This window comes from Elephantulus edwardii, unplaced genomic scaffold, assembly GCF_000299155.1.
Source record: "Elephantulus edwardii isolate Elephantulus edwardi_28Jun2011 unplaced genomic scaffold, EleEdw1.0 scaffold00033, whole genome shotgun sequence".
Lineage (NCBI taxonomy): Eukaryota > Metazoa > Chordata > Mammalia > Macroscelidea > Macroscelididae > Elephantulus > Elephantulus edwardii.
Genome location: NW_006399783.1, coordinates 12,219,087 through 12,235,071, shown reverse-complemented (window position 1 = coordinate 12,235,071; position 15,985 = coordinate 12,219,087). Strand labels below are relative to the sequence as shown.

Genomic DNA, 15,985 nt, shown 5'->3' with positions numbered 1-15,985 from the left:
ACAAAGCTGCAATAAACATGGGTGTGCATAGAGGCTAGGATTTTGAAGCTCCATCTCACAATACTTTGGGCATATGGCCGGAAGGGACAGGTCTTTGGAGGACATCATGCTCAGAATGAGATGAATTGATGCAGTAACTAGGGCAATGGGGGTGAGACTGGCCCAGGACAGGGCAGGCTTCAGAGCTATTGCATATACATAAGGTCGCTATGAATCACACGTGACTTTACAGTATATAACAACAACAATAGAGAGCTCTAGTGGCCTAGTGGCAAGAAGCTGTGCTGCAATCCCGAAGGCACGCAGTTTGAGACCACCGGCTGCTTCGTGAGAGAAAGATGAGCAGTCTCCTCCCATGCTATTAACTGCCTCTGAAAGCCCACCGGAGGGTCAGCTATGGGTCGGTTCAGACTCGACAGTAAACAAGAACAAGGGAAACTAGTGACTAGGGTACTAAAAGCTTGAAAGTAGTCAGTTAAGAGACACTTATTTTTCCTCAGAAAGCTGAACATAGGAATTCCACTGCTTGGATTATACCCTGAGAAAATAAGAACTGAGGCACAAATGGAGACTTGTATACCAATGTTCATAGCAGTGTTATTCACCATCACAACAATGTGGAAACAACCTAGATATCCAACCATAATTGAATGGATTGAGAAATTATACATTCACACAATAGAATACTATTCAACACACAGGAGCAATGATTTTGTAGATCACTACCTAACTTGGGAGGGATGAAGAATATTATGCTAAGTGCACTAACTCAGTTCCATAAGGAAAAATACTATATAAGACCATTATTGTAGAACGTACATGAGGTCCAAGTGGGGAAGATAGGAGTAAGGATAATAGGGTCACACAATTTGATAGATGGAGGGAAGGCTGGGTGATCCAGTGTGGGAAACAATATATGCAAACTTTGTAAGTAAACCAGTATAAAATTTTTCTTTCAAAAAAAAAAGCACACACCAAAAGAAAGAGGCAGTTATTGGTTCCTTCCCTCTGAGCAAAGATGAGTGAAGAAAATCGAAGACGTAAGGAAACAAGTAGTCCACAGGACTAATGGACCATACAAACCACAGAGTCTACTACCCCAAGACTAGAAGAACTAGATGGTGCCCGGCTTCCACTGACCACTGATCAGGATCACAGTAGAAGGTCTCAGACAGAAAGGGAAGAAAAATACAGAGTGAACATCAAAATCATAAAAAAGACCAGACTTTCTGATCTGATAGAGGCTGGTGAAACCCCTATGCCTATGACCCTTTGACACCTTTTTAAAACCTGGAATTGAACCTAATCCCATAGATAACCTTTCAGGCAAATAGTAGACAGGCCTATAAAGCCAATTAGAAGACTGTGGGAAAGTGCTTCTTAGAACAGTCAACCCTGCAAGACCAGAGGGGTTGACTTTTGCCCACAAGCAAAATTCAGAAGATAGGAAGCGGCAGAGGAATGAGAAGCGAAGAACCCAGGGAGAAAGTAAGAATGATGTTGCATTGAGGGAGTTGCAACTGATACAGAGAAATAAGATGTGTATAAATTATTGAATGGGAAACTAAATGGTCTATAAATTTTCACCCAAACCACACAAAAAAAACAAAAAGACAAAAAGGTCCAGTGTGAAAAACAATGTGTATGAACTTTGTACGCAAATCAGTATAAAAGAATTTTTAAAAATAAAATAATGGACAAAATAAGAAATATTTCTTTTAGAAGAAGATGCCTGATGATCAGAGGACAGCGAAGCCCCAAGAGGAACTCAGTTCTCATTTATTGCTGTCGGGTCAGAACTGACTGATAGCTGACCCTCTTGGGGATTTTTCAAAGGCTTTAAATTGCACAGGAAGAGATTGTCCATTTTTCTCCCTTTTACTGCTGGTGTATTTGAACCCACAGAGAATTGCCAGCTCCTTGGAGTAAGCAGTGCAAGTCCCTACCGGCTGGGCCACCAGAGCTCCTCCCAGGAAGGAAGTGTCTCATAAATAGCAGTCAGGGGGCACCTGGGCTCAGAGCCCCCTGCAAGACCAGAAGGGCGACTCTTGGCCAAAAACAAAGTTCATACAGGGAAGGGTGTCGGACCTGGAGTGCTGGAGAAAGGGGAAGAACTCAGCTGAGCCTTTCTGAAGGAGGCGCAGAGACTCGCTGTGTCAATGTGAAAATTGGTGGCTTCTATTTTTCTCCTCACTTGTCAGTCAGGAAGTGTGCTGTGCTGGGAAGCAGCCCCTTCCACCTGCCTTCAAGAAGCCTCACCCTGGGCCTAAGTGACTGTTCATTAGTGGTGTCACCATCAGGACATAGGGAGTTCAGACCACACTGGCTGATACTATCAAAGAATGACACCAGAATGACTATTTATAAAATTTTTGTGTACTTCCTCAGAACTTTATTATTTTTATAAAAATATTCTTGTAATTATAATAAAAACATTTCTCTTCATCCCAGCTTACATGAATTGATACCTGCAAGACTTAAATGACGCTAATTTACTTTTGAACCTTCTAAGTGGGCCACACCTGCCAAAAGAACCAACAAATCTGCCTTGGAGAAGTGCAGCCAGGATGCTGCTTAGAGGCGGGGAGGGTGAAACTTCATCTCCCAGGCTGTGGCATGTTGTGAGGAGGGACCAGCCCTTGGAAAAAGACATCGTGCCTGGGGGAAGGTGGAGGATCAGAAAAAGCAAGAAAGACCCTCAACACAGTGACTGGACACAGTGGGCTCGAGCATATCCCAGGACAGGGCAAGGTTCAGATCAACTGAGTTCAGAGGGTCACTGTGAGTTGTAGACTGACGGCACCTAACAACAGCCGTGTGCTCCAATCACGAGGGCGCTTTGAATCATGCCTGCATGCACTGTAAGATGTGCCACCACTTGCATTGCTGCTATTATTATTATTATTATTATTCATTTTAATGAAAATTTACAGAGATTTTGGATTTCCATTCATTCATTGTTGCACTTTTCTCCCTGCCCATCCCTCCCCTCTAGTTCGTTCTTCTCTTTGGAAAGTAAAAGAAAAATTCTTTCATTGTTACACAATCCCTCCTCCCAAGTCCACTCCACTATGCAGCCTTCGCTCTAGACTCACCATGACAATAATACCTGATCATATATTCCTTTTAAACAGTTCTCTCCCTTGTCTGTTTCAATGCAGTATACATAATTTATCCCATCTTTCTCAGTCTCCCCCCAGCCCCAATGTCAGTCCCGTTCTACAATAGTGGCACTGTGCAGTATTTGTCGTTTTGTGACTGAGATATTTCTCTCAGCATAATGTCCTCCAGGGTCACCCATTTTAAATAATACTGCATGAGTTCCTTGTTTTTCAATGCAGCGTAGTATTCCATTGTGTGAATATACCAGAGCTTCTCTATCCATTCATTTGTTGATGGGCACCTGGATTGTTTCCAACTTCTTGCTATTGTGAACAAAGCTTCAATAAACCTGGGTGTGCATATATCTGCTTGAGTGGCAGTTATGGTTTCTTTGGGGTATATATACCCAGTAGTGGAATTGCTGGGTCAAACAGTATTTCTATTTGCAACTTTTTGAGAAAGCGCCGTACAGCCTTCCATAAGTGGTTGTACCAACAGTGAATAAGGGTTCCAGTTTCTCTATAACCTCACCGGCATTTGATGTTTGCTGTTCTATTAAACTTTGCTCTTCTGACTGGGGTGAGATGCTATCTCATAGTTGCTTTGGCTGCTGGCATTTTTATAGTCACTGATTTTCTGGTGCTTTAGTACAATATTGTGGTGATTAGTATGTGTGAATCTGTATCAACAACATCCTTGAAAATGACATAATTGAAAGGAAGTCAGAACTGCCTTTGAGCAATCCTGTGGGACAGAATGGATCTGCCCCTCAGGCATTCATCTGCTCTTTCGAGCCCCGTCCGCGTCGAGGGTGTGATGGAGGCCAAAGCAAACAGATTGACAGAAGCTCTAGGTCTTTACAGACGCAGACTGGTCCACCTTTCTCTCTCCAAGCGGCTTGTGTGTAGAAAAATCTACCAGCAGATCATGACATCCACTGTGGTCCCCGCCAACCCTTCCCACCCCCTCTCACATGAGCAGTTACATTGTTGGTGATGTGCCATTTGAGTGCCTGCTTCTCCACGAGACTTCAGAGCCAGGTGGGCAGACGTTCTCTTGATTTCTAGGTTCTCAGCACCAAGAACAGCACAGGGTACATAATAAGAGTTCGGTTACCACTGGTTGAATAAATTAATAGCTCACAGGCTCTTAGCTGTAGTTCCTCTGGGCCCATCTTCCTATCCCTGACCACCGTCTCCCCTTAGTGTAGACTCTTGCAGCCCTGTGCATTCATTTTCTGTCCTTTTGCATTGAGTCTTACTGTGCTGCTTAAATGTTACTATGATACTGGCAGCTGTGCCGCTAAGTTTTTCAAACACCAGACATTTCAAAACACTGATAGTTTTCAATGGAATGTCAGGATCATAAAAGACTAGCAAGAAAGGGCTGGCAACTTCTGGAAATTGTTCCTGTGTGCTGTTGAGTCAGAACCAACTTATAACTGACTCTCCACCGTGTTTTCAGAGCCCATAAATCACACAGGTGAAAAATTACTTTCTCCTATAGAGTAGCTGGTGGATTTGAATGAACCACCTCCCTTTGGTTTGGCAGCACAACTTTATACCCACTAGACCACCAGAAAGAAAGTCATACACTTCACTGAACATTTTTGAGACTTGGACTCACTTTGAGCATATCGTTGGGAGAGACTGTTTGCAAGAGAAGGCCATCGTCTTGGATAAGTAGAAGGGAGCAAAGGTAAGGACAATCCTCAGTAGATTGATGCCGTAACTGCAACCATGGGCACAAGCACCAATGAGGGAAGATGACACGGCCCAGCTGTGTTTCATTCTGTTATGTATTGGTATTAGGTGCTGTCATGTAGAGTATGACTCATAATGACCTTATGAACAACAGATCTGAATCCTGTCCTATCCTGTACTATCCTCGCAATCTCTGACACAACGCAAGCCCATTGTTTGAAGCGATTTTATCCACTGGTCACGCGTTTTCCTCTCCTTCAGACTCCCTCCACCTTCCCCAGCATGAAGTCCTTCAGTAATAACTTCTCCTAGCAACAGGCCCAAAATACGTGAGATGAAGCTTTATCATCTTTGCCTCCACAGTGCACTCTGGCTGCACCTTCTCCAAGACATACCAGTTTGTTCTCTTGACAGACCATGAGACATTCAGCACTCTTCTCCAGCACCACCGTTGAAAAGCATCAACTCTTTTTCTGTCATCGGATATGCATAGTCAAGTCAAATCAAGTCGTTACCATTGAGTCTGAACCCCCTTTCCGTTGCCTCTCCAGTGGCTTTGCAGAGGCTATAAATCTTGCACAAAGAGGAGCAGCTGGTGGATTCAAACCACCCACCTTTGGATTGGCAGCCCAATCCCCCATAAATCAGAGCCAAGTAACATAACAACACAGTTCAGAACAGATGTTGATACATGTGCATTTGTTTGCCGAGTTCCTCTCCCCACTACACTCTGAGCTGCCTAAGGGAGCTTTGTTCCACATCGCCCTCTTGGAGTGATACTTGACCAGGACTCGAAGGCACAGGTCAGGGAAATGCAGAGCGAAGACTGGAAGCCGGTCTCCGTTCACAGCCACGTGCTTGACGTATGCATCGCCCCAGTTTCCAGTTGTGTGTGTGATGAAAGCCCTGAGCACAGCAGTGGTGGAGCCAGCTCATTTCACGACCCCTGGAGGCTCCCCGGGCGGCCAGCGGTTTCCACAGGCAGAGGACAGTTGACCATGGGGGGAGCCTGGGTGTTCTCTCACGGTCATTTCCTCCTGCCGTCTGTTGCCTGCCAGTCAGTTCTGACTCAGCGACCCCACAGCGCAGAGTTCAGCTGCCCCACAGGGGGTTTTGAGGCAATGAATCTTTCCCGAAGTAGATGGCCTCATCTTTCTTCAGTGGAACCTCTGGGGTTTTGAACTGCCCAGCTTCTGATGAACAGACAAGTGCTTTAAATGCTACACAACCAGGACTCCAAAATGTCCACCCCCAAAACCCAGTCAATGCCGACCTGTGGGGACCCTCCTCAGAGGGTAGAGGAGGAACAGCCCTGTGTGGTTCTGAGGCTGTCATTCTTTATGGAAACTGGAGGTTTCACCTTCTTCTCCCTGGCTGCTTCGAACTGCTCACTGTCTTCTCCGCTGCCAGATGCTTAAGCACTGTGCCACCAGAGCTCCTCGCAGACAGGAACGTGGGGAGGGGAGGTGCTTGCTGTAGCTCTGGGTGTATGAAGGGAAATTAGTGGTACGGTTGGCTGTGTGTTTAAAGGTAGATCCTGTTTATTTATTTATTCTTTGTTAATCCTGAAAGTTATGCAGGTCTGTTTATAGGGAACTTAAGCAATTCAGAAAAGCAGACGAAACCTTGCCTGGTCTTACCTCCCACAGACAACCATTTAAACAATTTAGTGTATTTCCTCCAAGGCGGAGCTGTGTATACTTCTGCCCTTTTTTGGAGGATGGGGAGAAGAGAAGAGGAGGCATAATTCTGATCCTACAGTACATTCAGCTGCACTTTCTGTTTTCCTCCTTGACCATAGTGTGTAAATATTTTGTTATGAAAGATACTTCAGACACTAATTTTAATGACAATGAATGACATTATGAGGAGTTGTATATGCTTTTCTTAATTATTCTCTTCTCCTGTTTACCCTTTTCACGTATCTTTCTTACCACTCCTTACTTGACTGCTTTGTGAGTCTGTTTTTTGTGTCGTTTTTAAGTTGAGTACGATTCGTAGTCACCCTGTGAACAGCAGACCTAAATCCTGCCCCCTCCTGCCCCATCCTTATCATACTGGACACATTTGAGGCCATTGCCACAGACACTGGGTCCGGCCAGCTTGGTGAGGGTCTTCCTCTCCTTTGCTGACCTTCTGCCTTTCCAAGAATGATAACCCTTCCCAAGGAACAGCCTCTCCTAACAACACACCCACAGTATTTGAGATGAAGCTTCACCATCCTTGCCTCCAAGGAGCACTCTGATCACACTTTTCCTAAGACTTACCTATTTGTTCTTCTGGCAATGTATGGGATATTCAACACTCTTCTCTAACACCACAGCTCAAATCATGGATTCTTCTCCTGTCATCATTATTGATTATCCACTTCTCAGATGCATAGCAAGTGATTAGAAAGACTGTGACTTTAATCAGGCGCATCTTAGTCTTTGATCTCAAACTTTCTCAATGCTATATTCCTGATCTCCTGATTGTTGGTCCCAAAGGTGTTGTTTGTGGATTGAAGCAAAATTAAATAATTGACAATTTCAGTCTTTTCTATTTTTGACACACTATGTTAAAAATTCACCATGGTCTTTGCAATTACTTGCTGTGCATTAGAGAGCTGGACATAACTAGGGATGAAAAAGGAGAATTGATGCCTTTGAGCTGTGGTGCTGGAGAAGAGTATTGAATATACCACGGACTGCCAGGGAAACAAACAGGTTTGTCCTGGAGAGGGTGGAGCCAGGCTGCTGCTTAGAGGCAAGGATTCTGAAGCTTCGTCTGACATACTTTGGACATGTCTCAAAGAGAGACTAGTCCTTGGAAAGGGATGTCATGCTTAGGAGGGTGGAGGGAGAGCACAGGAGAGGAAGGCCCTCGATGAGATGGATTGATTCAGTGACTGGGGTAATGGGAGTGGGTGTGTCAGACAGTGAGATTGGCACAGGATAGAGCAGGATTTAGGGCTATTGTACATAGGGTCGCTATGAGTCGAAGGCAACCTGATGGCACATAACAACAGCAACGTTAAAAATAGATTATTGTAGAAATAGACATAATGAGGCAACATTTGCCAGTTCCACATTTTTTAGGTGTCAGATTGAATGTGATATCAGTTACATTCACTGTGTTGATACTCTGTATTCTATCTCTTTCTGAGAAGGGAGGATGTCAGTTATGAGGAGTTGTGGTGGTATAGTATTTGTGTCGTTCTGCTAACAAAAAGATCATCAGTTGAATGCCATTAGCTGCTCCTTGGGGAAGAGATGGTCGGTCAATCTCCTATAAAGATTTACAGCCTCAGAAACCTGAGGGTCACTTTGCATCAGAATCAACTTGAAGGGGCTTCTATACTGTGTGCAAGAGGTTTTGAAATCTCTTGCTGCTGCTCCCAGCGTTTTGGAATTTGGTGTTAAGTTTGGGTTTGGGTCTAAGTGAGGATGGTGCAGGATCACATGGGGTTCCACGCTCTTGTACGCAGGATCTCTGTGGTGTGGAACCAACTCAACAGCACCGAACAATTATGTAATGTTTTAATGATTACTCATATTTGGTGGGTCTTGTCATTGGTATGAACAGCACTTTTTTTTTTTTAACATATTTACATGAACAGCACTTTTGTGACTGACACAGTTATGCATTTTTTTTTATACATGGTTAATTGTCTTTCACTGATGTTAGATTCCTAGATTTGGAATAACTGAGTCAAAAGAATGTGGATATTTTAAGTCTTGCTGTTTCTTGCCAAACTAATTTCCTAATGGCTCTCGCCAATTTCAAGTCTCATTAGCAAATAGATAAATGCCCATTTCATCTTAAATATGCCCATTGCACCTGTACAGCAATAAATTACACACACGTGTGTGTGTGTGTGTGTGTGTGTGTGTGTGTGTGTGTGTGTGTGTACACACACACACAAACACATTTGTCCAGCCTTGATGGTATTGGGGGTTATGTGTTGGGCTGGTAACCAAAGGGCAAGGCTTGGAATCTATCAGTTGTTCTGAGTGGGGCAGGGAATGAGGCGGTCTGCTCACTTAAACAATTAATATCTGAAACTAAGTTCACTGCCCTCTACTTAGTTCCAGTGCATGGCAAGCTTCCACTGTGTTTCCAAGGCTGTAAATCTTAACAGGAAGGAGCTGCCACATCTTTATTTCACTGAGCAGCTGGTGGATATGAACTGCCAGCCTTTTGGTTACCAGCCCACCTTGTAACACACTACACAATCAGGGCTCCTCTTTAAGATTACAGCCTTAGAAATGCAATGCAGGGTCTCTAAGCATCGGAATCAGTTCCATAGTAGTGGGCTTGGGTTATAGTAACATAAATATATGTATCTTGAATATGTTCTATATCTTCCTATATAAATATATTTCATAATCTAAATTTTATTACTGTATAAAATAGAAATTATTCTCCAAGCTACATTGCCAACCCAAAGGCATGCAGTTCGAACTCTTCAGCTTCTCCTTGGGAAAAAGATGGGCAGTCCCCTGCAGTGTGCTTTGCCTCTGAAAAACTTGCTGCAGACTCAGTTTGGTTTGGTCAGTCAGAACTGGTTCTGACTTGACAGTAAACAGCAACAACAACAATTTTCTTAGATGGAAAATGGCATCTGTCAGCTGATTGGAGCTAGCTGTAAATACCCGAGTCCACATGATGGTTTTTCACCCCGGGGCTGTGGGTGGGGGGCTGTCCGTGAAGACTACCCTAGCTGGAATTTTCTCTTGCAGCTGACTTTGGTGTGTCTGCCAAGAATCTGAAAACGTTGCAGAAACGAGATTCCTTCATAGGAACGCCTTACTGGTGAGTTGTGCAGCTACTGGAGATTAAACTCAACCTAAATACTCCTGTAGGAAGAAAGGCCAGAGGCAAGGATTCCACATTTGAGGCCACCGGCCCCCTCTTGCTTACTAGTTTGACTTTAAATAGATTGTTTAGCGTCCCTGGGGCTCAGTTTCTTCATCTGTAAAATAGGCAGAGAAGAGCGCCTATTTAATAGGAACATCATAAGGCTATATGTGGAAGGTGCTTTGTTAATTATATAATGAAACTGGAATCCGTTGAAAAATGCCTCCGTTCTAGATTTGATCAGCAAGTTTTTATTGGATGCTCACATGGGAATGGGGGATAAAAAATGAACAACAAAAGCAAGTCCCGTTTCCATCCTCACAGAAGTTACCTGGGAATTCCCTAAATTGCAGCGCTTTCTTTTCTTTCTACTAACACTAATACTACTTTTGGAAACAACTGTTTGTTTCAGTTCCATGCCTAACCACTTCTTGGGTTTTCTTGTGTTCAGTTTTTTTCTTGCACATTACTTTCATCTTCCCAGTCTAGTTAGGCTCCTGGCTTGCTTGCTTGTTACTCTTTATTTCTGTCTCTAACCTTTTATTCCTGTTTCTCCTTTTCTCTTTCATCCCTTATCTTTATGTCACTGTGTTCTTTCCACCACCCCCTCCCTTTTGCTGGTCCCTCCCCGCCTGCCCCCATCCCGATCCCCAGGATTCAGTGCTCTGGGTTGTTGCCGCCACCTTGTGGTAGACATCAGGAAGTGCAGCAGGACTCAAGTGGAGCTGCTTGGAAGGCATTTTTCGGTGTGAAGGCTGTAAGGAAAACACTGAGATGCAAAGTATTACAAGGAGTGATTCAGGAATGCCTCCAACTATTGGGTGATGGTGGTTCTTGATCTTGAATCTCCACGAGATGCTCCTGGAGCCAGGTTCTGAGCCCTGTGTTGTGCCTTGGTTGGTTCAGGATGGCGCCTGAGGTGGTGATGTGTGAGACCATGAAGGACACCCCGTATGACTACAAAGCAGACATCTGGTCCTTGGGCATCACCTTGATTGAGATGGCCCAGATCGAGCCCCCACACCATGAGCTCAACCCCATGCGAGTCCTGCTCAAGATCGCCAAGTCGGATCCACCCACACTGCTCACCCCATCCAAATGGTAAGGTGTTGGGGGACAGCAGGCCGAGACAGGGCTGGTGGAACTGGGGGATGATATTTAGGACTCTGTTGCCACTGTTAGGAGAGAGGTCAAAGCTGGAACTTGCCATACCTGTCACTCATCACTGGGCCCTCAAATTTCTTTCTGCCCCTGGGCTTTCAACCTGGGATTTCTCTGAAGGAGCAAAGCCCAGCACCAGCGCCCTCATGGCACAAACCTGAGCTGGGAATCTGGCTCGGAGTTAAGTCCTTGCATTGCTTTGCAGGGATTCTCTCAGTGCCTGCCCCACAAGTTGGTTCCTGCCCTCTCTGGTCCCTGTCTCCCCATCCATGCAGTGCTTCTGTGGAGAAACACTGTCAGTGCCCGTGGCCTCTGTGTTTCAGCTTGTGATGTCATTCTTTATCATTCCCAAGAGGGGAATCTGTGATGTAGGGGAGGGTTCCTCCTCTCCCACGCTGCTCTCAGTTCACTGCCTACATGTGTCCTTCCAGGTCGGTGGAGTTCCGCGACTTCCTGAAAGTGGCCCTGGATAAGAACCCAGAAACTCGGCCCAGTGCTGCACAGCTCCTAGAGGTGAGAGGTGGTTCCCCTCTTGAGGTGCAGCTGCCCACTCTGCTCTGCCCCACCTTGCCTTTGGAGGTGGGAGGAAACTGGCCAGCAGAAACAGATGATGAGCTGGAAGGTGAAGGCGTTCCCTGCCCAGCCCAGCCTTGCTCCCCTCCCAGACTGCAGCCCTAAGGAACGTCAGGGATGCTGAGTCGTGGGCATGGCTAGACAGTCCACTCACCACAAAATCTGCCTTTAGATGAGTCCAGATATGAGTGAGTGGCCAGAGCTTTGACTATGTGTTCCAGCAAGTAGCAGTAGTAGTAGGTGTGCAGTAAATACTGGTTAAACAAAATGAATGGCTGCAAATAACAGACGTTGGGTTTTTTTAATGTACTGTTGCCCAGGAAGTCTTATTGAAAATGGGTCTAGAGACCCATTTTGTAATTGGGTTATAAGTCTTTTTCTTGTAGAGGCCCAGGAGTATTCTGTAAACATTTGTTATAAGACTCTTGTCTGAGATGGTATCACCAAATGTTTTTTCCAGTCTGTAGGTTTTCTTTTCATCCTGTTGGGAAAAGTTTTTGATGCACACATGGCTTTAATCTTTAGAAGGTCCCATTCATCAATTTTATCCTCTTCACATTGTGCATTTCTGGTCATATTTGGCAGTGTCTTTATATTTGGACTAACGCTTCTAAGCTTGATCCCAGTTTGTCTCTTATGAACATTATGGTTTTGGACTTTACTCCCAGGTCTGTGATCCACCGTAAGGTGATATTTGTGTATGGGGTAAGATGTGGATGCTGTTTCAGCTTTCTGCAGGTAGAAGTCCAGTTTTGCCAGCACCATTTGTTGAAGAGGTCATAATTTCCTCATTTGATAGCTTTGATTTCCTTATCAAGTATCAGTTGACCATAGATAGCTGGGTCTTTTTCTGGGTTCTCAATTCTGTTCCATTGGTCTATGTGCCTGTCGTTGTACCATGGAAAGAATATTCACAGAGGTAGATATTCGAATGGCAAACAGACACATGAAGAAATGCTCCAGATCATTGGCAGTAAGAGAGATGCAAGTCAAAACCACAATGAAGTACCATTTCACTCCAGTAACAGTGGCAGAGTTTAGCAGGGCAGCAAGTAATAAATGTTGGAGAGGATGTGGCAAGAAAGGAACTCTTATACATTGTTGATGGGATTGTAAAATTGTACAACCATTTGGAAAGGCAGTTTGGTAATTCCTCAAAAAGCTGAACATAGACATTCAATATGACCCAGCTATTTCACTACTTGGAAATACCCTGAGAATATGAGAACTGAGGCACAAACTGAGATTTGTACACCAATGTTCACAGCAGCGTTATTCACCATCACAAGAATATGGAAACAGCCCAAATGCCCAACCACAATGGAATGGATTGAGAAATTATGGTACATTCACACAATGGAATACTATGCAGCATGCAGGAACTATGTTGTTGTTGTTGTTGTTGTTGTTATGTGCTCTTGAGTTGCTTGCGACTCATAGCGACCCTATGAGCGACCCTAAACTCTGCTAAATGGTGCCAATCACACCGTGTCTGATACTCCCATCTCAATTATCCCAGTCACTGAATCAATCCACCTCATAGAGGGCGATTTTGTAAATTATTACCTAACTTGGGAAGGACTGGAGAGCATTATGCTGAATGAACTAACTCAGTCCCACAAGGATAAATATAAAACCATTATTGTAGAATGAGTATAAGGGTCCAAAAGAGGGGTGGGAGAGGGTGAAAGCAGAGGGATGAGGATGTGCAGGGGGAGGAGGGGATTAATCATAGGGTTGCACAATTTGTTGGGTGGGGGGATGAGGGCAATTGAAAGAATTTGTTCATGAAAACAGTGTATTCATATTTTGTAAATAAACTAGTAGAAAATTCAAAAAAATAAATATAACGAATAGATAACCAGGAAAAAATATCTAGAGGCATCTCAGAGCAGCACATCTCTAGCTGGAGAGGAGTGGACACTTGGTAAGTTTTTGCTGACAAACCAATGACAAGTCTTCAGGTTTAGGGAGCAGGGCAATTGTTGTGGTCCCTTCTGTTTACCCTCACTTGAGGGATCTTCATAGATCCTTAAGGCTTATTCAGAAAAAAACAGATGCCAGTAACTAAAACAGTAATCTTAGTAATTCATTTCCAGAAATCTGAATTCCGTTTTGGTCCAGGCTGCTTTAACAGGCAGGATGGCATATGTCAGGGAGCTCTGGTGGCCTTGTGATAAGAAGCTCCACTGCAATCCCAAGCCCTTGGAATCTACCCGCTGCCGTGTGGGAGAGGGATGGGCACTCTCCTCCCATGTGATTTACTGCCTTTGAAAACCTGGGAGGGTCAGCTATGGGTTGGTTCCAACTCGACGGCACACAACAACAGTGTGGTACATGGCTAAGGGCTGGGCTTGCACTAGTCTAAAGCACATTCCTTACCCTATCTGGAACCTCAAAGTTGTCATTGTGATTGACCCCGTGTGAAACAGAATGAATGTGGCCCAGTTCCGTGTCATCTTCACCATCACTGGCGTCCTCCAGTCTGCTGCAGGGGCAGCTGTGGTTTTAATGACTTCTGACCTAGGAGGCTTACCTTCCAGCACTCTACCAGACAATATCCTGTTTGATCAACAGGATTTATACTGGCTAATTTTCAAAGGAGATTATTAAATTGGACAAGATCTGGTGTGAAAAACAATGTATATGAACTTTGTAAATAAACCAGTATAAAAGAAATGAAAACAACAACAATTTTTTAAAAAAGTAGATTACCAGGTTTTTCTTCCAAATCTATCTTTGACTGAAAGCTGCACGGAAACCTGTTTGCTCTAGGTCCTCTACTGTTGTTGTTGTTAGGTGCTGTCGAGTCACTTGCGACTCATAGTGACCCTATGTACAACAGCTCTAAACTCTGCTCTGCCTGTGCCAATCTCATTATCTCCAACACACTCATCCCGATTGCTCCAGTCACTGAATCAATCTGCCTCCCAGAGGGCCTTCCCCTCCTGTGCCTGCCCTCCACCCTCCCAAGCATGATGTCCTTCTCCAAGGACTGGTCCCTCCTTACATACAACATGACCAAAGTATGTCAGACGAAGTCTCAGAAACCTTTCCTCCAAGGAGCAGCCCGGTTTAACCCTCTCCAGGATGAATCTGTTTCTTTTCTTGGCAGTCCATGGTACCCTCAGCACTCTTTTCCAATACCAAAGCTCAAAAGCATCAATTCTCCTTCTGTCCTCCCTGGTTATTGTCCAACTCTCTGACTTATAACAAGTGATTGCAGAGACCATGGCCTGTATCAGACGTACCTTAGTCTCCAGAGAGACATCATTGCTCTTCAGTACTTTGGAGAGGTCCCTAACAGCAGACTTTCCCATTGGCATTACGTCTTTTAATTTCCTGGCTGCTGGTGCCAAGAGTGTTGATTGTGGAGCCAAGCAAACTAAAGCTGTGAACAATCTCAGTCTCTTCACCTACCATCCTGATGCTGCCAGGTGGCCCAGTGGTGAGAATCTTTGTCTTCTTGACATTGATCCTCAATCCATATTGAAGGCTGCAGTCCCTGACCCTCAGCAACAAGCACTTCAGTGCAGTTTCCAGCAGCATAGCCACGTACGTGCAAGCCACCACAATATAACACATGCGCAGATACGTGGTATAGCTCTAGATAGGAGTAAAAATAGTGCCTACCTCATAGCGTTCTGAGGCATAAATAAGGCAATGTAGAGTGTGTTGTTGTTAGGTGCTGCCAAGGCAAATTCCAGCTCATAGTAACCTTAAGGGCGAAAGAATAAAAGGCTGTCTGATCCCGCATCATCCTCTCAATCATTGTGATGCTGTTGGAGCCCACTGCTGTAGTCCCTGTGTTAATCTATCTCATTGAGGCCCCTCCTCTTTTTCCCTGACTCTCCACCCAGCACTATGTCCTTCTTCAGGGACTGGTCCCTTCTGATAACATGCCCAGAGTATGTGAGATGATGTCTTGCTGCCCTGCGTCTTTTGCTTCTCCTACGACAGATTTGTTCATTCTTCTAGCATTCCTTGGCCTATTGAATATTCTTTGCCAACATCATGATTCTTCTTTGGTCTTCCATATGCACTGTCCAGCTTTTGCATTCATATGAAATTACTGAAAATAATGTTGCATGAGTCAGGAATAATCTTAGTACTCTGTGACATTTTTGCTAACATGTTTAAGATGTCTTTTGCAGCCAGTTTGCCCAGTGCAATAGGTCATTTGATTTTCATGACTGCTGTTTCCATGGCCATTGGCTGCAGAACCAGATAAAAGGAAATCCTTGACAATTTCAATATTTTCTCCCTTTCTCATGGTGTTGCTTGTTGACCCAGTTGTGAGAGTTTTTATTCTCTTTATATTGCAGTGCAATGCATCCCTGAAGTTTTATCTTTGTCAGTAAGTGCCTCACATCTTCTTTGCATAGCGCGTGGAAAGCACTCAGTGAATTTGCCTGCTGTCATTGTTACCCTCATAATTACCAAAAAAAAGAAAGAAAGAAAAAATGAGATGGTAAACTTTTTAAAAACACATGGGCAGTAAAACCAGCCTCATAAAAGTCCTTTCTGACCTCAGACTCAGCCGATGTTGTTCTGAAACTTGGTGCCATCAACACATGATGGTCATGAAATGACTTCCCCAGCTTTAC

The 15,985-nt window shown here is 44.4% G+C and overlaps 1 protein-coding gene across 1 annotated transcript in view; it reads left to right on the top strand.

Moving 5' to 3' along the window:
- STK10 (serine/threonine kinase 10) overlaps nucleotides 1–15,985 on the top strand; it is a 173,091-nt gene that overhangs the window by 99,162 nt on the left and 57,944 nt on the right. Inside the window, exons 5-7 of the mRNA XM_006884349.1 lie at nucleotides 9,527–9,599; nucleotides 10,551–10,745; nucleotides 11,237–11,318. Coding sequence (XP_006884411.1) covers nucleotides 9,527–9,599; nucleotides 10,551–10,745; nucleotides 11,237–11,318 — 350 coding nt within the window. The remainder of the gene's footprint in view (nucleotides 1–9,526; nucleotides 9,600–10,550; nucleotides 10,746–11,236; nucleotides 11,319–15,985) is intronic.